General features: G+C 44.7%; 1 protein-coding gene across 5 annotated transcripts in view; it reads right to left on the bottom strand.

The window, feature by feature from the left end:
* The window catches only part of CYB5R4 (cytochrome b5 reductase 4), a 218,152-nt gene that overhangs the window by 99,472 nt on the left and 94,375 nt on the right, over positions 1–24,305 (bottom strand). For all 5 annotated transcript variants that reach the window (XM_089693117.1, XM_089693118.1, XM_089693119.1 and 2 more), the window contains one exon: positions 21,185–21,278. In XM_089693117.1, coding sequence (XP_089549243.1) covers positions 21,185–21,278 — 94 coding nt within the window. The remainder of the gene's footprint in view (positions 1–21,184; positions 21,279–24,305) is intronic.

The raw sequence follows: 24,305 nt of genomic DNA, 5'->3' as shown, positions 1-24,305 counted from the left end.
ATAGCCTTCTCCAGCTTTGTGAGCGTCAACTATTTTCAGTTTTCTAGACAACTGCTTAGAAGAACCCATGGTGCTGATTGTTGGGGCAAGGTCAGATGAGTCTAGGCATTTAAAACCTTTGAGATTGACATCACCTGGTCTTCCCAGACGATGATTGAGAACAATCCATGACACTGGCAGGTCTCAGCTTTGCAAAGGGGGCAGTGCATGCTATAAATTCTGCAGGGTGCCCAAACTTTTGCAGACACCATTTTTTTGTTGTCTGTTATTTTGAAAGTGTAAATGATGGAAATAAAATCTAACTTTTGTTGACATATTATAAGAATGTCTAATCTGTAATTTGATGCCTTTTGGAGATTTTTCCATCTTTCCTTGGCTTCTTTATGCACATTAATACAAATTTTTAGCTGGGGTGCCCAAACTTTCGATTCCCACTGTATATATATATATATATATATATATATATATATATATATATATATATATATATATAGTGACAGTAGGCAGGTAAAATCACCTGGTTGTGTCCTGGATGGACGATACATTTGTCCAAGGTTTAGGCTCTATGTGGATTTGTTCCACTAGGGGGAAGTGCTGAGCCCTTCAGCAGTGAGGTAATGAGCCCAGCTGAAGGTAGTGGGTTCATTAGGGCCTCTATAAAACTGTTTAGAGAGTTGCTCTATCCTGGAACCAGATTTGTGCCTGAGTAGACTGGGGAGCACCATACTTATCTGTGCGGTGAGACAAAGGAGACAAAGGCCTGTGTGGCTAGCCTCCAACTGATAGGGACTGGGTGTAGCATAAGGCTGTATCTAGTGGATAGCTAGGGACGCTATTGTAAGTTGGCAAGGATTTAATTTCATGTTTCTTTTTGGTTTGATGTTTTCTTGTAAATTTTCAGGGATCTCGGCTGGCCGCGGGTTTGCGCATGCGCAGATCGCCGATGCGCACTAGCCGGCGAGCGCTGGGACTTAGGCAATCGCGATGGCCGTGCATGCGCACTCGCGATCACGTGCCTGGCACCAATGAGAGCACAGGGCACACTATTTAAACCAGCCCTGTGCATCTCCAAATTGCCTTATGGTCTTGTTCCTGTATTCCTGACTGCCTTGTTGCCGACCCAGCCTGATCCTGATACTGTTGTCCTCTCCTGCTCTGACCCTTGGCTCGTCCTGACTATTCTCTGCCTGATCCTGATTGCCTGACCTCCTGTTGCTGAACCTGGCTCGTGACCTGTTTATTCTTTCCCTGCCGCTCTGTACTGCCTGCTCCGCTGTTACCAACCCGGCCTGTCGGACTACGTTATACCTCTTCACATCTGGCTCTTACCTGCTTTACGCCATTGGCGGCTGCCTTTACCACAACTGATGTTACTCGGGGGTCGCGACCTGGTCCCAGGCTGCTTCAAGTCCATCCCCACCATCAGGGGCTCTGGTGAACCAGCAGACTGAGGCTTAGACTCCGCGCCCTGAGGGACACCGGCCAGTGGGTCGCTAGAGGCTACCACCAGTCGGCCCTTGACATAAATAGTGTAAATAAACCGCACCTTTTTGTTTTTCACCTACACTGTCGTGCTGTGCCTGTGCTTTTGTGTTGTTAACCCACCCAGGGGGTCACACACACACCCGCTGCCGAGCGAACCCCATTACAATATATATATACACACACACACGCATATATAATATATATATATATATACACACATACACACACAAAACACATCAGATCTCAATGGGGAAAAATATCATGCTGGATATCTAAACTGATATGGACTGGGTAGTGTGTTAGGAAAATAAGGATGCCCCATCGTTTGCTGTAAATTAAAATTATCAACCTACAGAGGATTGAATTCAAAGACACCCCGAAAAGTAAAGTGAAAGAATGATGCAGCAGGCTAATCCATTTTGCTGAAATTTCATTGCAGCAACTCAAAATGGTAGTTTGCATGGCCCCCGTGTGCTTGTATGCATGCCTGACAATGTCGGGGCATGCCCCTAATGAGGGCACTTCCTCCCAGATCTGGACCAGGGCATCACTGAGCTCCTGGACAGTCTGAGGTGCAACCTGGCGTCCTCGGATGGACAGAAACGTGATATCCCAGAGGTGTTCTATTGGTTTTAGGTCAGGCAAGTGTGGGGGCCATTCAATGGTATCAATTCCTTCAACCTCCAGGAAGTGCCTGCATAGTCTCGCCACATGAGGCCAGGCATTTTCGTGCATCAGGAGGAACTGAGGACTCACTGCACCAGCGTAGGGTCTGATAATGGGTCCAAGGCTTTCATCCCGATACCTAATGGCAGTCAGGGTGCCATTGTCTAGCCTGTAGAGGTCTGTGCATCTCTCCATGGATATACCTCCCCAGACTATCACTGACTTACCACCAAAATGGTCATGCTGAACGATGTTAAATCATGTTAAATAGGAGTCAGTACACACCTGCCATCATTTAAAGTGCCTCTAATTACCCCAAATAAAATTCAGCTGTTGTAGTAGGTCTTTCCCGACTTTTTCAAGGGGTCAAGTGTATGCCTAACAAGTGTTAATGTGAATAATACGTGCTACTTTTTACTAAAGATCTGTTTGTTCAGATCTGATGAAACAGACACAAATTATTCCCTTTGTACAGAGCCCTGTGTGTTTGGCAACACAGGGCTTTGGGCAATCAGCAGGTCCTGGCCTTGAATTATTGGTTGGGATCTGCTGACAAAATCCTGTTGTGTCTAATCACAGTGGGAGTTGGCGGGGGGGGGGGGTTCAGCCCACACCCTGAACCCAGAAGAAGTCACCAATGCCAAGTGGTTAAAGCTGAATTTTAGGTTCACATATTCTTGCATAGTTACATTGGTCCAGATTGGAGCAATGTAAGTATGCATATGCCATATCTCTATAATAACCCCATGGAAGCTTGAAATTACTGTAGCGGTCACCACCACTTCAATGATCGGTGCTGGCTTCCGCATCCCATGCTGAGCGGATACTCTGCTGCTGTAAAGGTAGCCCAACAAGGAGGGGAGGGAGTTGCAGTAGTAAAGGCAAGAGATAACCAGGCAGTTAATTAGTAGTTTTGTGGTGTCACTGGTTAAGAAGGAGAGTATTTTGGCAATGTTGCAGATGTTAAGGCAGCAAGAGTTGGACAGCGATTGGATGAGAAGTCTGAGTCAAAGATTACACCTAGCACCCTGGTGTGAGGGGAGGGACTGATTGTTGTGCCATTGACCTTGAAAAGATGTCAAAGGAGGAGGCATGGGAAGGTGAATCTCTCTATTGAAATGCCATCTCTCCATTGAAACATGTATATACTGTATTAAGAGTGAGGAATGTGTAATGGATATGAATATGTAAATAAAACAGTTATATTAGTTTAGGTCAGCATTTATTACCATTTTTTTTATTCTTGGCACCCTTTACAAATATGTAAAACCTTACGGCACCCTTGGTGAATTATACCTTGTTTAATGAACATTTTCTGATTTTTGATTTTTCTATCAAAGAAAAACTGGTTCAAAATAATAAAAAAACCCATTTTAAATTTTTGCTGTGTCTTTTTTTCACATTACCATTATCTACCACCAAATTAAAACCCCAAATAATTCTACTCCTGGTGTGCAAGAGGATACCACATATGTGTGCACTATTTGCTATTGTTGTTTGTACCCACAGTGGAGTTCAGAAACATTAGTGTGCTTTGTTTATTCTACCTAAACACACTGAGATATCACTTACGGAAACTGAGGTGGTGTAGATTTATTATGGCTGGAGCTACATAACAGTGCAACAAATAGAACACAAGCAATATACGTCTACAAAAAGTAAAAACAAATCCAAAATTGTTTTTCAAATGTATCAATAGTTAAACGCTTATGAAAGAACAAATATGCCCCATAACAGATGAAAATGAGAGATTGGTAAAATTGACAGGGGAAAGGCACATGTATTAAATAATATTTTCTCTTCAGTTTGTATAGATGAACAAGGATGAGTTTGATAGTCTTAACAGTAATACGAATGATGTTTTACTAAAGGTACTCTGTATCTGAAAAAGAAAAGGCTGGAGAAACCTAATGTGAACAAATCAGCAAATGCAGAACGTACTCAGGGAACTTATCTCTGTTATAGCTAAGCGGTTACTCTAAAATATCTTACTGACTGGAATGTTACTAAGTGACAACCAGCATGGATTTATGAAAGACTGTTCTTGTCAGACCAACCTGTTCTATGAGGAAATAGGTGAGAAATTGGATGGTGCAAGCCCAGTGAATTTAGTTCTAGATCAGAATTTAGATCTAGATTTTGCTAAAGCATTTGATACTTCACACATTTCATTTATAAAATTCAGCTGGTTAAAGTTGATGAAATTGTATGTACATGGTTAGGAAACTGGACACGTCCAGAGTAGTGATAAATTACTCATTCTCTGAATGGTCTAAAGTCGTGAGTGGTGTGCTCTCACGTGGTGTGTGTTCTATCTTGGGGCCAATGCTGTTCAATTTTGTTTAATAATGATAAAGAGTTTGGAATTAAAAGGTCAATTTAAATATATTTGGTACAGGATGTAGGTACAAGGTAGAGAGACCTTAATGAAAAATTCATGTTACGAAGGGTTCTTCTGGGAGAATCAGTGATGGAAAAGGATCTGGGTTGGCTGTAGTTTGCAGACTTAGCTATAACATGCAATTAATAATTTGACACTTCTGCGCTATATTGTGTAAATGGCACAAAAAAATTGATAGCAAAAAAAGCAGCCAACACAGTATTGCAGTCAACAACACATAAACGTATAGAACACAAAGGTGCGGCACTACGGATAATCATAAAATAGAAAAAAATTAATGAAATAAAAATCCAATAATGTCCGGTATAAATAAAAATAAATGCCTCTGTAATACAATATGTGGATATCAAATAAATTCCCCCCAAAATTCCAATAGACTGGGAGAGTCCACCATCACCAACACCCCAAAAAATGCTGCCTCTTACCAGACCGAAATGACCCCTCAATTAAGTATGGGTCAAAAGAGTGCAGTACAGATTTCAAATGTAAATAACGAACCCGGATACTTTTTGGCTCCTTTGGGAGGAGCCAAAACGCATGACGTCAGCATGTACCAGAACTTGGAGGCCATCTTATGGGTTTGAAACATACCATTTGGTTATATGGTGACATGCTGTTTTAACTTTTTCATTGATGTACGTTCAATACTACATTTTAAGGCAATAAATCCTTTTGAATATACTACACTATGAGGATTCTCTTGCTTTGATATTGCCCTCTTTGAGGATAATTCATTTTCTCCGCGGATAGGTTCATCTCTGCTCTCTGAGTTTCAGTAGAGCAGCAGAGAGGATGACAAAACTCCTCCTACCATTCTGCGTGTCACTGCGCAGCCGCAGCACCCCTCATCTCTGCCTCAACAGGTCTCAGCATTCAGCAGACTCCAGCCCTCCTCTGGTCCTCTTTCAGGCCCTGCACATTCGGCATATCAGCCCCACCACAGCTTCTTCCCAGCACCAGGCAAAGGTAAGGAGGATGCACGGTGATGTAAGGGAGGGTTGGAGACTCTTGACTTCTGACGGTGGCTCTTGAAATCTGTTGTAAGGTAGGGTGGGGTGCTTGAATCGAATGCAGAGGCAATTACAGTGCCTTGAAAAAGTATTCATACCCCTTGAAATTTTCCACATTTTTTAATTTTACAACCAAAAAACGTAAATGTATTTTATTGGGATTTGATGTGACAGACCAACACAAAGTGGCGCATAATTGTGAGGTGGAAGGAAAATGATAAATGGTTTTCAAATTTGTTTTACAAATAAATGTCTGGAAAGTGTGGAGTGCATTTGTATTCAGCCCCCGTTACTCTGATACCCCTAAATAAAATCTAGTGAAACTAATTACCTTCAGAAGTCACCTATTTAGTAAATAGAGTCCACCTGTGTGTAATTTAATTTCAGTATAAATACAGCTGTTCTGTGAAGCCCTCAGAGGTTTGCTAGAGAACATTACTGAACAAAACAGCATCATGAAGGCCAAGGAACACAACAGACTGGTCAGGGATAAAGTTGTGGAGAAGTTAAACTGACAGGCCAGGCGTGGAGAGCATTAATCAAAGAAGCAACCAATAGGCCCATGGTAACTCTGGAAGAGATGCAGAGATCCACAGTTCAGGTGGGAGAATCTGTCCACAGGACAGCTATTAGTCATGCACTCCACAAATCTGGTCTTTCAGGAAGAGTGGAAAGAAAGCCATTGTTGAAAAAAAGCCATAAGAAGTCCCATTTGCTGTTTATGAGAAGCCACAGCAAACATGTGGAAGAAGGTGCTCTGGTCAGATGAGACCAAAATTGAACTTTTTGGCCTAAAAGCAAAACACTAAGTGTGGCGGAAAACTAACACTGCACATTACCCTGAACACACCATCCCCGCCGTGAAACATGGTGGTGGCAGCATCATGTTGTGGGGATGTTTTTCTTCAGCAGGGACAATGAAGCTGGTCAGAGTTGATGGGAGGATGGGGATGGAGCCAAACACAGCACAATCTTAGAAGAAAACCTGTTAGAGTCTGCAAAAGACTTGAGACTGGGGTGGAGGTTTACTTTCCAGCATGACAACGACCCTAAACATACAGCCAGAGCTACAATGGAATGATTTAGATCAAAGCATATTCATGGGTTAGAATGGCCCAAAGTTCAGACCTAAATCCAATTGGCAAGGCTTGAAAATTGCTGTTCACAGATGTTCTCACAGATGTTCTGGAGCGCCGGATGCCTCTACTCAGCCTGAAGCCTCTACTCAGCCTGAAGCCTCTACTCAGCCTGAAGCCTCTACTCAGCCTGAAGCCTCTACTCAGCCTGAAGCCTCTACTCAGCCTGAAGCCTCTACTCAGCCTGAAGCCTCTACTCAGCCTGAAGCCTCTACTCAGCCTGAAGCCTCTACTCAGCCTGAAGCCTCTACTCAGCCTGAAGCCTCTACTCAGCCGGATGATTCTACTCAGCATAATGAACTGATCCAGCCTGATGATCCTATTAGGCCAGTTGACTCGATGCCCGCTGTTGATCCAGATGATCCGGTGCCCGCTGTCGTGCCAATTGACTCAGAGCCCGCTGTCGTACCTGGTGACTCGGTGCCCACTGCCTTGCCAGATGACGCGGTGCCCGCTGGCGAGCCAAATGACCTGATGTCTGGTGACCCAGTGCCCGCTGTCATACCTGGTGACCCGATGCCCGCTGTCGAGCCAGACAATCCGGTACCTGATGACCCGGTGCCCGCTGTCGTGCCAATTGAGTCAGAGTCCACTGTCGTGCCTGTTGACTCGGTGCCCACTGCCGTGCCAGATGACGCGGTGCCCGCTGGCGAGCTAAATGACCTGATGCCTGGTGACCCAGTGCCCGCTGTCATACCTGGTGACCCGATGCCCGCTGTCAAGCCAGACGATCCAATGCCTGGTGACCCGGTGCCCGCTGTCATACCTGGTGACTCGGTGCCCGCAGTCTTGCCAGACGACTCGGTTCCCGCAGTCTTGCCAGACGACTCGGTTCCCGCAGTCTTGCCAGACGACTCGGTGCCCGCTGTTCCGCCAGTTGACTCGATGCCCGCTGTTCCGCCAGTTGACTCGGTGCCCGCAGTCTTGCCAGACGACTCGGTGCCCGCAGTCCCGCCAGTTGACTCGATGCCCGCTGTTCCGCCAGTTGACTCGGTGCCCGCAGTCTTGCCAGACGACTCGGTGCCCGCAGTCTTGCCAGACGACTCGGTGCCCGCAGTCTTGCCGGACGACTCGGTGCCCGCAGTCTTGCCGGACGACTCGGTGCCCGCAGTTCCGCCAGTTGACTCGATGCCCGCTGTTCCGCCAGTTGACTCGGTGCCCGCAGTCTTGCTAGACGACTCGGTTCCCGCAGTCTTGCCAGACGGCTCGGTGCCCGCTGTTCCGCCAGTTGACTCGATGCCCGCTGTTCCGCCAGTTGACTCGATGCCCGCAGTCTTGCCAGACGACTCGGTGCCCGCAGTCCCGCCAGTTGACTCGATGCCCGCTGTTCCGCCAGTTGACTCGGTGCCCGCAGTCTTGCCAGACGACTCGGTGCCCGCAGTCTTGCCAGACGACTCGGTGCCCACTGTCGTGCCTGGTGACTCTGTGCCCGCCGCTCCGCCTGGGGCCCGAGACCTGTCGCTCCGCCTGGGGGCCTGAGACCTGTCGCTCCGCCTGGGGGTCCGGCGCCCGCCGCTCCGCCTGGGGGCCCGAGACCTGTCGCTCCGCCTGTGGGTCCGGCGCCCGCCGCTCCGCTTGGGGGCCCGAGACCTGTCGCTCCGCCTGGGGGTCCGGCGCCCGCCGCTCCGCCTGGGGGCCCGGCGCCCGCCGCTCCGCCTGGGGGCCCGGCGCCCGCCGCTCCGCCTGGGGGCCCGATGCCCGTCGCCCCGCCTGGGGGCTCGATGCCCGTCGCCCCGCCTGGGGGCCCGATACCCGTCGCCCCGCCTGGGGGCCCGATGCCTGTCGCCCCGCCTGGGGGCCCGATGCCTGATGCCCCGCCTAGGGGCCCGATGCCTGTCGCCCTGCCTGGGGGCCCGATGCCTGCTGCTTCACCTGGTAATCTCCCAATGTGCCTCTGCCCGGAGTCCAGCCCGATGTGCCTCTGCCCAGAGTCCAGCCCGATGTGCCTCTGCCCGGTGTGCCTCTGCCCGGTGTGCCCCTGCCCGGTGTGCCCCTGCCCGGAGTCCTGCCCGGTGTGCCAGTCTTTGATATCCCGCCAGTTACCAGACCCGGGCGGTGGAACTTTTTGCCCAGCTAGGACTGTTTGGAGCGTCCTGAGGCCGCTCCTTGAGGGGGGGGTACTGTCAGGAATGGACTGGCCAGCAATAGTGGGACTCACCTGCTTTGTGAGCTGCAGTACCAGGGCTGGCCAGCGGGTGCTCCCAGCAATCAGAGACTCAACCTTGCAGCCAGTCAAACACCTGGAACTAATTATACTGGTGTATTTAAGGGACATTCAGACCTGCAGACTCTGCCTTGGTGTTGTGTTTTTCCTGGGCCCTGTATCTTGTTCCTGCATCCTGCTCCTGTTCCTGTCTTGTTGCTGACCCGGCTTGATTCTGACCTCTGCTGACTTCTCCTGTTCTGATCCCTGGCTTGTGACCCCGACCATTCTCTGCCTGACCCCCTGTACCTACCTGCCTGTTAGTTGCTGTACCCTGCTCGTGACCTGACTATTCTCCGCTTGCTCCCCCTGTACCTACCTGCCCGATTGATATTGACCCGGCCTGCCTGACGACGCTTGCACTGTATGTAATGCTATCTGTGGGTGGTTTGGTTCGTTTGCACTGTGTTATGTTTTAGTATTGCACTGCGTTTATGTTTGTATTGTTAGTGTTAATAAATTGTTTATAACTTATCTGAAGTCTGCGTTTCCCTGTGTCAGTCACACACCTCTGGTCATACCCGGGAGCCCTGACAGGAGGATTGATTACATAGATTACAGTTACTCAGTCTGGAGAAGAGGCGCTTAAGAGGTAATATGATTACACCAATATATCAAAAGGTGCCTCTGGTAATGGTACTGAATTGTCTACCCTATGAACCCCGAAGAGGACATGCATCCACAATTTGAGGTTTAACCTTAGATTGCAGAAAGGGTTATTTACTCTTATAGAGCAGTAAACATATGGAACACTCTCCTCCCAAGAAATGTCACTATCTTGGGTTTGATGCATTGTGTTTATATATGCATGACAGTGAATACAACTGAAAATTTAGATGAACGTACAAGTATGTGTTTGAGTCGATGAAGAGTGTCGATGAGAGTGTGTCACTCCTTCCCCAGCTAAAAGGAGGATGAGAAAGATAATATGAAGATTTGTTACATCTACATATGAATCGCACAGAAGCCAGTCAAGTGAACAAATGACTAGGTGCATGAATTCTGCTGAAGGCAAGTATCAGCCAATCTAAACTGAAATGTTTCCCTTCAGCATGGCCATGGAATCACAGGACAGTCTGCGGTGAAAGTAATTAATTGTGTTACTAATTAAGATGTGCAAGAAACAGTATGAACAGAAGTCATGCATGACTACTGTTCTGCTTTAACAGAACAAATGAGTACATATGGAAAGAATGTAAAGTGTCTTCTGATAAAGCAAGCAAATGTTACTAAATATGCATAGAATTCAGATTTCTGCATCTAAACGCTTGTTTATACAGAAGGACAGGCATACAAAAGACCATCAGATTAGCAATTCAAAATTAAAATGCACCACTTTTGTGAATATTGTAATTGCTCAATATATATCAATGTACGTATGCCAACGGGCTTACAAAACCCTCATTAAAGACTGGCTGTGGATTTTATAAAAACAAAGCTCAATGACCTACTTCCACTAACTGATTTTCGATCAAATGCAAATGTAAATGGCTCATATAAAAAACTTGGCAGTATTCACATTTATTTAAAATGTTTCTAAAGCCCAAACATTTTTACCTTAATGCATTTCATACATTAACTCTTTCGCTGCCAGAGCTGATGTTTGCGTTTTTTTCACTTTAGGTCTGAAGATTGAATAAACCCCCAAAACATGATATATTTTCTGAAAGAAGACACCCTAGAGCACATGCGTCAAACAAAAGGCCCACAGGCTCAATCAGGCCCACCAGATCATGTGGCCCTAGCACCTCTCCTGCAGCTGTAGCACCCCCCTTGTCTCTGCCCCCACCTATTCTCAGCAGTCGCCAGCAGCACCAGATCATGTGCTTCTCTATGTCGATATTGCCTTCAGAAGTCACCTAATTAGTAAATAGAGTCCACCTGTGTGTAATTTAATTTCAGTATAAATACAGCTGTTCTGTGAAGCCCTCAGAGGTTTGTTAGAGAACATTACTGAACAAACAGCATCATGAAGGCCAAGGAACACAACAGACTAGTCAGAGATACAGTTGTGGAGAAGTTAAACTGACAGGCCAGGCAAGGAGTGCATTAATCAAAGAAGCAACCAAGAGGCCCATGGTAACTCTGGAGGAGCTGCAGTGATCCACAGTCCACAGGACAACTATTAGTCATGCACTCCACAAAGCCACAGTGGAAAGAAAGCCATTGTTGAAAAAGAGCCATAAGAAGTCCCATTTGCAGTCTGTGAGAAGCCATGTGTGGAACACAGCAAACATGTGGAAGAAGGTGCTCTGGTCAGATGAGACCAAAATTGAACTTTTTGGCCTAAAAGCAAAACACTAAGTGTGGCAGAAAACTAACACTGCACATTACCCTGAACACACCATCCCCACCGTGAAACGTGGTGGCAGCTTCATGTTGTGGGGATGCTTTTCTTCAGCAGGGACAGGGAATCTGGTCAGAGTTGAAGGGAGGATGGATGGAGTCAAATACAGCACAATCTTGGAAGAAAACCTGTTAGAGTCTGCAAAAGACTTGAGACTGGGGCAGAGGTTTACCTTCCAGCAGGACAACGACCCTACACATACAGCCAGAGCTACAAAGTTCATGTGTTCGAATGGCCCAGTCAAAAGTTCAGACCTAAATCCAATTGGCAAGACTTGAAAATTGCTGTTCACAGATGTTCTCCATCCAATCCGACAGAGCTTGACTTATTTTGAAAAGAAGAATGGGCAAAAATATCACTCTCTAAATGTGCAAATCTGGTAGAGATATACCCAAAAAGATTTGCAGCGAAAGGTGGTTCTACAAAATATTGACTCAGGGGGGCTGAATACAAGTGTGTACGCCACATTTTTCAGATATTTGTTAAAAATTTTGAAAACCATTTATCATTTTCCTTCAACTTCAAAATTATGTGCCACTTTTTGTTGGCCTATCAAGGCACTGTATTTAATGTGATAAAAAGTAGATACATTTATACAGTATTATGGATACAACGGGTCCTTTGAGGCAGCCATAATGCTGATGCGGTCAGAGATGAAATTGAGTTTGCCCTAGTTTTACCTTTGCCCTAGAGAATAAAATAGTGGTAGTTTCAAGGAAATGCAAAATTTCTGTAAAAAATACACTCAAATTAATTTTAGGACACACAAACACAATAAATTACATTTTTATTTTTTGGTAAAATGTAAAAGATGAGGTTTCACTGAGTAACTAGACACCCAACATGTCAAACCTTAAATTTGCATGTGCCTGTAAAATGGGGGAAACCGTCAGTACACTAAATATTACATAGGCAGCGCTGTAACCATTTTGATACAGACAGCGGGGGTTTTTTTTAGACACACTCCTGGTAACCAACTTCTGCCTGTCAGATAAAAGCATGAGTGCTTTTATACCTCCAAGTACTGGGCATCACTATGTATCCCTGGCTCCTCTTGCCCACCGATGGGCCCGGGACAGGCATAGCAGGTGGGCCCAAGATAGACATAGAAGGTGCCGCCGGGAAGAGGAGATGGAGCTGTGTGTACTCACGTCTGCTGTCATCCCCTTCTTGTTGCTGACTCAGAAGTGACGTGTAAAATGTCACTTCCTGGTCCCCCTGTTAGCTTTCCCAGCCAATATGACTTGGGAAAGAATGTACTGCAATGAGAGTTTGCATTGCACTACATTCAGTGGCGCACAGGGAAGACATCCAGGGTCTTTTAAACCCTGGATTTCTCATAAAAGAGAACCTGTCACCACAAAAGCATCACATAGGGGGCTTTTTGATGTGATAAAAAAAATAGTTACACCCAGGCATAAAAAATCCCCCCCCCCCACAAAATGTTTGAGGTCCCCCCTACCCTCACATATACACACATACAAAACGTAAACATGCACGTCGGGGGCCCTACAAATGAAAACATCAATTGCGATACACGTTACAAATCAGTGCACACACCAGAGTATAGAAATATTTCTAACACCAGACCTCCTCAGTAACGCTAAACTGATGACCTGTAGGGGGTCGCCTACAGAAGATATGGGGTACTGAAGTTTGTTGCCATTTTGTAGGTGCAAGCAAACTTAGGGTTTGAAATATTCGATATCTATTACTCTGTGCAAACTCATCTTTTATATTTTACCAAAAAATTGGGTAATTTATTGCGTTTGTGTGCCCTAAAATTAACTTTAATGCATTATTTTACAGAAATTGTGCATTTCGTAGACCTTTGCCAGACGTGCTTGGTACGCAACTGCTTGAGCATCCTCTGAACTCATCTCTAACCCATACTTTGATCTCCCAATTTTTGTACTCCAATGAGCTTCTGTGCATTGGGAGAAATGACCCACTCAGCCATCTCATTGATGAACAAAAAAGCAGTACAGTGGTACCTCGGTTTACGAATTTAATTCGTTCTGCGGGACTTTTCGTATGGCAAAAAATTTGTAAACCGAAATGCCGTTTCCCATAGGAATGCATTGAAAACCAAATAATCCGTTCTGGAGGTCAGAAAAAAGTAAACACTACTAAAATACCGCATGAGTTATTTTATCAAGTCATGCAGTATTTTAGTAGTGACAACCATGTGTTAATGTTTCAGCTGTCTGTGGGGAATGTAAAAGAATTGCCGGCAATTAAAAAAATGATTTTAAAAATGGCGTGAGGTCCCCCCTCCCATCCATACCAAGCCCTTCGGGTCTGGTGTGGATTTTGAGGGGAACTCCCCCTCCAAGGCACCTTCTCCCCATGTTGATGGGGACAAGGGCCTCTTCCCCACAACCCTGGACAGTGGTTGTGGGGGTCTGCCGGCGGGGGGGGGGGGTTTATCGGAATCTGGAAGCCCCCTTTAAAAAGGGGGCCCCCAGATCCTGCCCCCCATGTACATGGTACCCCTACACATTCACAAAAAACAAAAAGTGTAGTGTGAAAAAAGACAGGACACGGTCTTTGACAAGTCCTTTATTAAAAGAAAAAGCTAAAAGAATGTCCCCCACAGTAGATGCAACGGAATCACGATGCCCGCCGTGACAGCCGCTGCCCCGATAGAAAAAAAAAGGTTCCATTCCCGACGATGGCTGCCAGCCCTCTGCCTCTGAGCTTGCTTGACAGTTCTTAAATATGTAAGGGGCGGGGCCACCAGGGGACATCACCCGAGTAACCCCACCCCATGTGACATCCTTGATGTCACATAGGGTGGGGTCACATGTGTGATGTCCCCTCGTGGCCCCGCCCCTTACATATTTAAGAACTGTCAAACCACCGGAGAAGGCAGACGGCTGGAAGCCATTTTTTTTTTTTTTATTTTGGCTTGGGAGTTCCCCTCAAAATCCATACCAGAGCTTAACAGCTTGGTATGGATGGGAGGGAGGGACCCCACGCCGGTTTTTTAATTTATTATGGTGCCAGTTTTTAAATGTAATTACCGCTTTTTTTTTCCTTCACTATAGCTCAAAAATTCAGCTTTCCCCTCAGCTAAAAGAAAGAAAGTATTCTTTTAGTTTATTTCCCTGAGTTAAGAGAAACATTTCCTTTTAGTTTCTTAAAGGAAACAAAATTTCCTTTAACTCTGGGGAAAGTGACAGCTAATTCTGTGAGCTATAGTGAAGAAAAAAAAAAAAAAGCTGGCAATTGCATTTAAAAATAGGCACCGACATACACTTCGTATTGTGAAATTTTTTTTAAAAAAATGTGTAAACCGAGGCATTATTTTCAATGGATTTTCATTTGTAAACTGAAAATTACGTTAACCGAGGAGTTTGTAAACCGAGGTATTACTGCAGTTCGGGTTAGTGAGCAGTTTGCAGGATGCCCAAGCTCACCTCCTCTGGCTTGTTATCAACTTATTCTTTGATCTCCTATCCATCTACTACTCTTGGAGCTTGTATTCTCGTTATTGACATCAGCTCACCCCCATCACTTTGATTTTGTCTTTGACTTGGTATCCTGCAGTCCTCTCAGTGTTCTTGTCTGTCCTGCAATCCTGTAGCTGTCTTTGATTTAACACCTTATTGTCCACACATTAATGACACCAGCTAATGTGACAAAACTGCCTCTATTCAGTGCAATACCCTGCTACCTGACTGCTGGGGATTCTGATTTTTGCTGCTAACTACGTCTTGTTGTCAATCCGAGACTCCATTTAACATCCACTGTTGACCTCTGCCGACTGCTAGCTGATCCTGACAAGTAATCTGGACAAGTACCTACAAATGACATTGTTGTCTATACAACTTGCTTGTTCCCCTGTGCTTACTCTGCAAGTTATACTGTGAGCAGCTTTTCCAGGTATAGGTGCCCTTTCTGCACCTCTGCAACATCTGTCACACAACCATGGGGCTTGGACTTGAGAAACAGGAGAGGCCACCCTGATAACTCATCTCCTACCAGCTACGTGACACTAATAATATGGACAAAATGTGAGGAGAAATCTGCCCAATAGACAAATGGCAATAAAAGCCTGACAGTGGTTCAAACTATTCCCCAATAAAATACCATACTAATACGAGGTATTTTCTGTACTTTCTTACATTTCTGTAAGGTATTTTCTGTAAGTTCTTAGCTTGAAAAAAGGAAACCAAGGTAACCCTCACATCTAAGGACTAGTAAGCTGCAATATATAAACTTTTTGTTCTTGTGTTTAGTGGTCTTTGAAATGCATTAGTTCAGCACTGGGCAATTTGATGCCACCACTACTTGTCGAACTACAAAAGTTCATTAAACCTACAAATAAAATAGCAATGCAGTGACAATAATGCAAGAAGTGGTGAACAGAAAGATTTCTCAAGCTGCCTTCCCACCAGGCCATTATTTTCTGATAGTGGGACCCTGCGATGTCAGAATACACTGATCAGCAGTTGCAGCCTCTGATCTATAAAATGTTTAAACTTGTCCATTTGACAGAAGTCGATCTCATGGTCAAGCAGGGACGGCAACAAACTGATCAAAATGTTCCCATTCTCTGCTGAGATGAACAAATTATCAATCCATTTTTAGCTTGCAAAGACTACAAACAGCACACTGAAAAATATCCCAGGGTGTGATCGGACCTCAGTTACAGCATGCCCCCTTCACTGCTGCAGAGTACATCAAGCACAATAGCGAATGGATTATTTAGGCTTAAACACTACAGAATTGGGACAACCCAATGCTTTTTTTCCCCCCAGGAAAAAATTTACAAACTACGTAGTTTCACTTTTTCTGTCAGTGGTGTAAGTTTAATTATCCTCAGAGGTAAAGTTTTTCTATGAAGGGGAACGGGGAAGGGGTTTTTCTGGGAACCACGAAATACAGTACCTTTGTATTTTATGTTCTGATATTAAACTAGTTCTCTTCTAGAAAAGTATTTTCATTTTTTGCACACATACATTTTTGGCTATCAAAATCCCCAGAACACTAGATATTTTCTGAAAGTAGAATAGATGAAATTTTTATGTAAAAACAGAAAACCGGAAGGGGGAGAGAAAGCATTATTGTCTAAGCGTAGTAATAGGAAAATCAATTAAAAACTTGAATAGTATTTTTTTTCATCATAATATCATAGTTGGTAAGGTTGAATACAGACACCAGTCCATCCAGTTCAAACTGTGTGGGTGTTAGGATCCGCCAGGTGGTGCCTCAGGCTGCCAACTGACAGACCTACCCAGAGCGTGGAGTCTAAGCCCGGTCTGTGCTTTCACCAGGGCCCCTGATGGTGGGGATAGACTTGTAACAGACCCGGGCCAGGTCACGACCTCCGAGCAGGCCCACCAGTGGCAGAGGAAGCCTCCGGGGACGTATGCAGGTACCAGGAGAGCCAGATGTGAAGAGGATGGCGGACCTAGCAGGGTGGTCACGGACCGTGGTCCCGTGGGGGTAAGCGGGGTACCGAATCGGCAGGCGAAGAGTAGTCAGGTCACACACAGGGTCAGCAGGGTAAGTCAGTCCACAGAATGGTCAGACAAGCCGGGGGTCAGAGTAGGAGAAGGCAGAGTAGTCAGGGCAATCCGGGTCAAATCACAGGAGCAGGCAGCGTAGTCAGGGCAATCCGGGTCAAATCACAGGAGAAGGCAGCGTAGTCAGGGTCAATCAGGGTCACTTAAACAGGTACAGGAACTCAGGATCACAGATAGACCTTGCGGCAATCTGTGACAGTGCAGGGCATCTTTAAATAGTGCGCCCTGCACTGTCATTGGCCAGCCAGGACGCGCCCCCGGCTGTCATTGGATGCCTGAGGCGCGCCTGCGGCTCCTACTGCGTATGCGCGGCGTCCTGTCAGCCGCGGCTCGCCGGGACCTAGTGCCTGTGTCCCGGCGTGATCTGCCGCCAGTGCGCATGCGCCGGGAGAGGGGCCGCGGTTGCTGAACCTGGAGCCGCGATCCCTGACAGTGGGTGTGTGCTCAAGTCAAGAACTCATATCTCATATCCCTGTATATTGTGTTGACTAAGATACCCATCCAAGAGTTTTTTTTAAAACTATCAATACTTCCCGCTGACACCACCGATTGTGGAAGGGAGTTCCACATCCCTTATCACCCTGACAGTGAAAAAGCCCCCTAAGCAGTTTAAGGCTAAACTGCGTCTCCAATTTCATTGAGTGGTCCCATGCCTTCTTATACTCCCTGAGACTGAATAGTTTATTCCCTATGCTAGTCACCACTGAGGTATTTGTATATCGATATATTTCCTCTCAAGTGTCTCTTTTCCAGGGAGGATAAGTTTAATGTTTATAGTCTTTCCTAGTAACTGAGGTCCCCCTAGGCCCCTTTTAACTTTGTTGCCATTCTCTGGACTCTCTCCAGTTCTAGCACATCCTTTCTGAGGACCGGGGACAAGAACTGGACGCCATACTCCAGATGTGGCTGAACCAGAGTCTTGTAATGTGGCAGGATTATCATTTTAGCTCTTGAGTAAATACCCTCTTTTATGCATGCTAAAATTCTACCAGCTTTACTTGCTACAGCTTGGCATTGCATACTAAGTCATCCACTAGGACCCCCAGATCTTTTTACATCTGGGATTCCCCCAGACGTTCTTCCCCTAGTGAGTAACTTGCATTAGTATTTTTAGCTCCCAAGTGCATTACTTTACATTTTTCAACATTAAACCACATTTGCCATGTATTTGTTCACTCCTTTATTTTATTGAGGTCTTCTTGTAAAATTTCTATATCCTGCTGTGAAGTTATTGCCCTAATCAGCTTTGTATCATCAGCAAAAACTGAGACTGAGCTATTTATACCAACCTCTATATCATTTATGAATAACTTCAATAGAATCGGTCCCAGGACAGAGCCCTGGGGTACCCCACTTACCACTCCAGACTAGTTTGAATACACGCTATTTATCACCACCTTTTGGACAAGCTCCTGTAACTAGTTTTATATCCATGAACAATCCCTATGGTCCATGTTTACAGTCCTCAGTTTGTAAATGAAGCATTGATGGGAAACTGTATCAAATGTTTTAGCAAAATCTAGGAACATCACATCCACAGGCCATCCTTTATCTAGATGGCAGCTCACATCCTCATAGAATGTTAACAGATTGGTTTGGCAAGAACGACCTTTCTTAAAGCCATGCCGATTACTACTAAAGACACTTCTTTCATCAGCAAAATCTTGGATATAGTCTCATCATCACCTCCAATAGCTTACATACTATCGATGTAAGACTGACTGCCCTATAGTTTCCAGGAATATATCTCTGCCCTTTTTAAATAATGGGAATAGCGGTCTGGCTATAACCAGACTGAGTTCTTTGTGGACTCTCGAGTGTAAGCCATCTGGTACTGGATATTCATTTGTGTTAAACTTTTCAAGTCTTTTTTGGACACTGGCTTCTGGTAAGCCACAAGGGTACACTCTGTGATGTGCTACTAATTTTAGTCATTTTTTATGCTGCAAGATATTTGTGTACCTTTTATCAAATCTAACGCTAAAATACATTTTATTACAATTGAATCTCCAATTTTTAGTACAAAATAAAATATTAGTGTATAATAAAGATACCAAAAGTGTCAAGCCCCAAAACACCGCGAACACGAAAAATAGTGAAAAATTGAATTACCCATTACAGCTCATCAGTTTAGACCATAACCATAAAAGAGAGACCTAGAATTACTGCCCTCACTTAGATGATCCCGGTGATATATAACATGGGCAACACAATCACTGTTTACATACAAGTGCACATTTGCGAGTGTGTGCAGGACAATGGAGTTGTTTTTGTTTATTTTTTTAAATTATTATTATTTTTAGTACACTTTATTTAGTTTCCTATTTTTTTTTCATTTAACTTTATTGTTACCACAAGGTGGGTAAAAAGTCTATGTGATAGCATTGGGCAAGTAACTGGTCATCTTTATGGAGACATCAGAGGTCTCTTAGACACCAATATTTCACCTGAACTCCACTGCAGCTAATTAAGCACAGAATGTGAGTGATTAGCTGCTTTCCTGGCTACAGTGATAGGTGAATAACAGCTCTGAAACCGGAAACGCTCATTGCTTAGTGCTTCTTGCGTCAAAAACAGCAGAAGAGATTGATGAACAATCTTCTCTGTATACCTGGCCAATCACTTTTACATTACAGTCTGGATCTGACTGAAGTAAACATATACAAGCTAATAGCTGCTACTGCAGCCATGTGCGTGTTGTAATTCCTTCACAGTCTGGATGTACACTATATTGCCAAAAGTATTGGGACACCTGTCTTTACACACACATGAATGGGATCCCAGTCTTAGTCTGTAGGGTTCAATACTGAGTTGGCCCACTCTTTTCCGCTATAACAGCTTTAAATCTTCTGGGAAGGCTGTCCGCAAGGTTTAGGAGTCTGTCTATGGGAATGTTTGACCATACTTCTAAAAGTGCATTTGTGAGATTAGGCACTGATGTCGGATTAGAAGGCCTGGCTTGCAGTCTCCTCTTTAATTCATCCCAAAGGTGTTCAATCAGGTTGAGGTCAGGACTCTGTGCAGGCCAGTCAAGTTCCTCCACTCCAAACTCGCTCATCTATGTCTTTATGGACCTTGCTTTGTGCACTGGTGCACAGTCATGTTGGAACAGGAAGGGGTCATCCCCAAACTCTTTCCACAAAGTTGGGAGCATGAAATTGTCCAAAATATCTTGGTATGCTGAAGCTGGAAATATGAGGCCAAGCCCAACCACTAAAAAACAACCCCACACCATAATAACCCTCCACCAAACTTTCCACTTGGCACAATGCAGTCAGACGACACTTTGCATTGCAGTTGGTGATGTAAGGCTTGGTTGCAGCTGCTAGGCCATGGAAACCCATTCCATTAAGCTCTCTATGCAGTGTTGTGCTAATCTGAAGGCCACCGATGTTTGGAAGTCTTTAGCTGATGACTCTGTAGACAGTTGGTGACATCTGCGCACTGTGTGCTTCAGCATGCGCTGACCCCACTCTGTAATTTTACATGGCCTACCACTTCGTGGCTGAGTTGCTGCTGTTCCCAGTTGCTGCCACTTTGTTATAATACCACTAACAGTTGACCGTGGACTATTTAGTAGCACAGAAATTTCACTGATGGACTTATTGCACAGGTCGCAACCTATCACGGTACCGTGCTTAAATTAACTGAGTTCCTGAGAGCAACTCTTTCTTTCAAAAATGTTTGTAGAAGCAGTTTGCATGCCTAGGTGCTTGATTTTATACACCTGTGGCCATGGAGGTGATTGAAACACCTGAATTAAATGATTTGGAGGGGTGTCCCAATACTTTTGGCAATATTAGTATATGTAGCACTGGTTAAAGAAGAGTTCTTATTTCCTTTTTAATTACAGTGTTCTGTCCCCCAGGGGACAATGTAACAATGTACAGGTCATACAGTGTCCCATCTTCCTATGTGATGTGAAAAGCTAGGTACATGGTCGAAAAGGACACCCCTGCCTCCCTGCAGCCTTCAGACAATGCAGCTAGCAAAGAGATAGCTGCATCCTTAGCAGGCATTTATCCCTTTATCTCTGGGAAGCTCACACATTCCTCTTGCCAGCACGTCTTGGGAAAGTGCTTGAAGCCAGAGATAAGCAACAGCTATTAATGCTAGCTGTATTGTCTGACAGCTGTGGGAGGTAGGTGGTGGCATCCTGTCCCATCACCTAGCTAGCCTTCCACAACATGCAGGAAGATGGGAAAGAGTACTACATGTACTTTGTTTCCTGTGTGACAGAACACTTTAATAATAATAATAATAAAAAAAACAATTAGACTTCTTTAAGTTCTTGCAGTGCATGGGAACCTCTTTTATTCTTTTTTTCCACGTTCACTGTAAGGGACCTTTTTTATTTGCTTGAAAAAAGTATGATACATTGGTTAAATAAGCAATAACATACCAATTAAAAGAAGATAGGAATAATCTCTGACAGTTATTTCCACTCTGAAGATGTTCTCTCGATAGTCAACAGTGACGAGATGCAATTTCATACTCTATTTGGAAGAGTGAGTAAAAACAAACAAAAATAATTACAACATGACACTAATACATCTTAAACAGTTAACTTCATTAAATTTACAATCCCAGGTGTGGAAAAGTGACTGCTTCTTCAAAGTTTATAAATAGCCGATCCATTAACTGCAATAATTGAAAGTAAACTCTTTTCACATCACGTTTGTTAAAACAGTTGTAAAGGCTTGTTTTGTTTTATCTAAAAACAGTTATGTTATACTTACCTTCTCTATGCAGGAACTGGGGTCCCCCGCTGGTACTCTAGGCTCCTCCTCTTCTGCATGCACCACCAAAGCAAGCCACTATGCAAAGCAAGCACATGCAAGCTCACATCAACTTACAAGACTGTCACTGCACTTCAACAGCAATTAGGTCAGGACTTACAGACATTTAAAAATACAGAATTCCTTCTTTTTTAGCTATTCTGCTGTTCATTTACGCCACAGTCTTAGATCACTCTTGTGTTCTTTAACTCTTTCAGTGCCAGAAATGTTTTAAAGTTTTCTGCACACATTTTAATATTCACTTTAGGCCTGATAGACCCCCCAGAATAAAATATTGGTAGTTCCAAACATTTATGTCACATGATATTAGTGCAACGATTTAGGAAACGCAAAACTCATTAACAATTTTAAAACAAACAAATGCAATAAATCACCCAATTTTTTGGTAAAATATAAAGATGAGGTTGTGCTAAATAGATACTCACATGTCAAACCTTAAAAATGCATGCACCCGTGAAATGGAGGCAAACTTGGATACCCTTTATTTTGCATAGGTTACGCTTTGAAAGCCCTTACAGGTCCTAAGTTTACATAACAGTGAATAATAAGCCTAGAATTGTTGCTTTCATGCCAGTGAGATATGTTACATACTGTATGTAGCATAATCAACAGTTTCATTTGTAGGTGACCCAACGTGTGCATATCAGTGATATCAGGACCCAGAAGTGACATTTTACATGTAGCTTTGGGGTCAGTAACAGGAAAGGGAAATCAGTGAATGGATGATTTCTGATCTCCCTCCCTATAATCGGCGGCACTCAAAATACTGGTACTGGGTCCACTGATGAGCATGCAGAGCTTGGAAAACATGGTGGGGACGTGCTTGAAAGGGGACCTGCAGTAACAGGGGTGTGCAGAGCAATCCAGTGGCTGCACTGCCACCACACTGCTTCTGACACCTGGAAGTTGGTTTGTCAGATTTACACACACTCCTGGCGGCCGCAGTGTGTGTAAACCCCTCTTCTCCAAAGCCACTGCGGTAGTTCTACAGTGGAGGCAGGCTGTCAGAGCCTGGGTCCGACCCTGGGCTTTCTGCGGTGAGTGGCAATGTTTCTTCTTGCTGAGCCACCTGGAATGCTGGACAGCTCCCTTATTTGGATGATCCTACCTTGACCTTGTTTATCATGAACCTTGAACCCCTTGCTCCTTCCATGAACTTCCTGATATAAGCCAAGTCTCTGCACTTCCTGTTTGCCAAATTATTGTGCTCTCCAGCCAGCCAGTGTGCTCCTTATCATCTCCGCTGTTATCTGTATTTTGCTACCACTCATTATTGACCCTTGGCTTGTTCTCGACTACACTTCTGCCTGATCCCAACCTGCGACTGCTCTTTACCGACCTTGGCTTGTTTACTGACCAGGCTTCCGTTTGATCCTTACCTGTTTAAACGCTACTGTACCTCCGCTTGTTCACCTCCTGGTGGGGTGATCTTGAGGACCGCGACCTGGTGATAACACGCAGCAAAATCCATCTCCACCATCAGGAGCTCTGGTGAACACCGGTTGGTACTTAGGTGTCCGTTTATGAACCAGCAGTAATAGATCGCTGCTCAGTTCTCCGGCATTCTCGGAGAACACAGTTCTCCTGTGAATGCAGTTTATGAAGCAGTTCTCCGAACGAAGGGAGAACGGTCTCCAAACGCTGGAGAACGGTCTACAAACTCTGGAAAACGGCTGATTTTACTATAATCTCGCGAGATTACAGTAAAAGATCAGTTTACTAAACAGAGGTAAATTATCTCTGCTTAGTTTGCGGTCCCTCTGATTCTCCAGCTCTGGGCTGGAGAATCTGGAGGGAGAACACAGATCTCCAGTGAAGGGCTGACATGATCTCCTGAGTGTCATAAACTGTGAATGACCAGAGAAAAGCTGAGATCCGTTGAATCGCAGCTATTCTCTGTGTCATAAAAGGACACCTTAGACTCCACGCCTCAGGTGATCCCACTCCTCCACCATGGTGACCTGCCTGTGTACCTATCCTGCTTGTTTCAGGTAAGCCTTTCCACTGCTATAGCAATTGGTCTTTGAGTCTGACCCCTAATCGTGACACAGGCAGTGAAAGGGTAAAGAATCCCTGTCACTAATGTAAATTATTTCAGGTAAAACACAGAAAAATCAAGTATTTTATATGCTTGCATGCAGTGTTTTTTTTTATATATATTTTTAGCCACCTGCAATGTGCCTTTGAACTTGCTAGCAAATTTGACTAGTTAATTCTCTAGCACAGCTCCCTCCCAACTTGCACATCATAGCCATCTACTCTTCTGAGAGTGTCTAAGTACTCTCTGTGCTGGACCAACATCTCTGCTCCCTATATAGCTGCCGAGGTAGAAGCAAAGGGAATACTATAGCATGTCAGTTTTTTCTTTGAATACTATAGCATGTCACTTGAGTCTCCTGGAGCAGCTGACATCACATGGAAGATGGTGGCACCCAGCAGCAATATTTTGGATGGCAAGCCTTTATAGATAAATACCATGTATAAAATATGTTAAATGCACACAATCTTATTGGAATATTTTTGTTGAAATAAATGGTCTGGTGAAAGGATCTCATTACAAATCGATGCCCAGACATTTTGTTGTATGTTTGGAAATTTTTGGACATTCAATGACTACAAGCCATACAGGCCTTGAGCGAGCAAAGCAAACCTGCAACATCATAATTCATCCATCAGGCTTCACAGTTGGGATTGAGAATTGGTGTGTAATGAAGAGTTTTTTTC

Source organism: Staurois parvus, unplaced genomic scaffold, assembly GCF_062004578.1.
Source record: "Staurois parvus isolate SC_StPar_1 unplaced genomic scaffold, SC_StPar_1.0 ptg000613l, whole genome shotgun sequence".
Classification (NCBI taxonomy): Eukaryota; Metazoa; Chordata; class Amphibia; order Anura; family Ranidae; genus Staurois; species Staurois parvus.
This window is presented reverse-complemented; position numbering and strand designations above follow the sequence as displayed.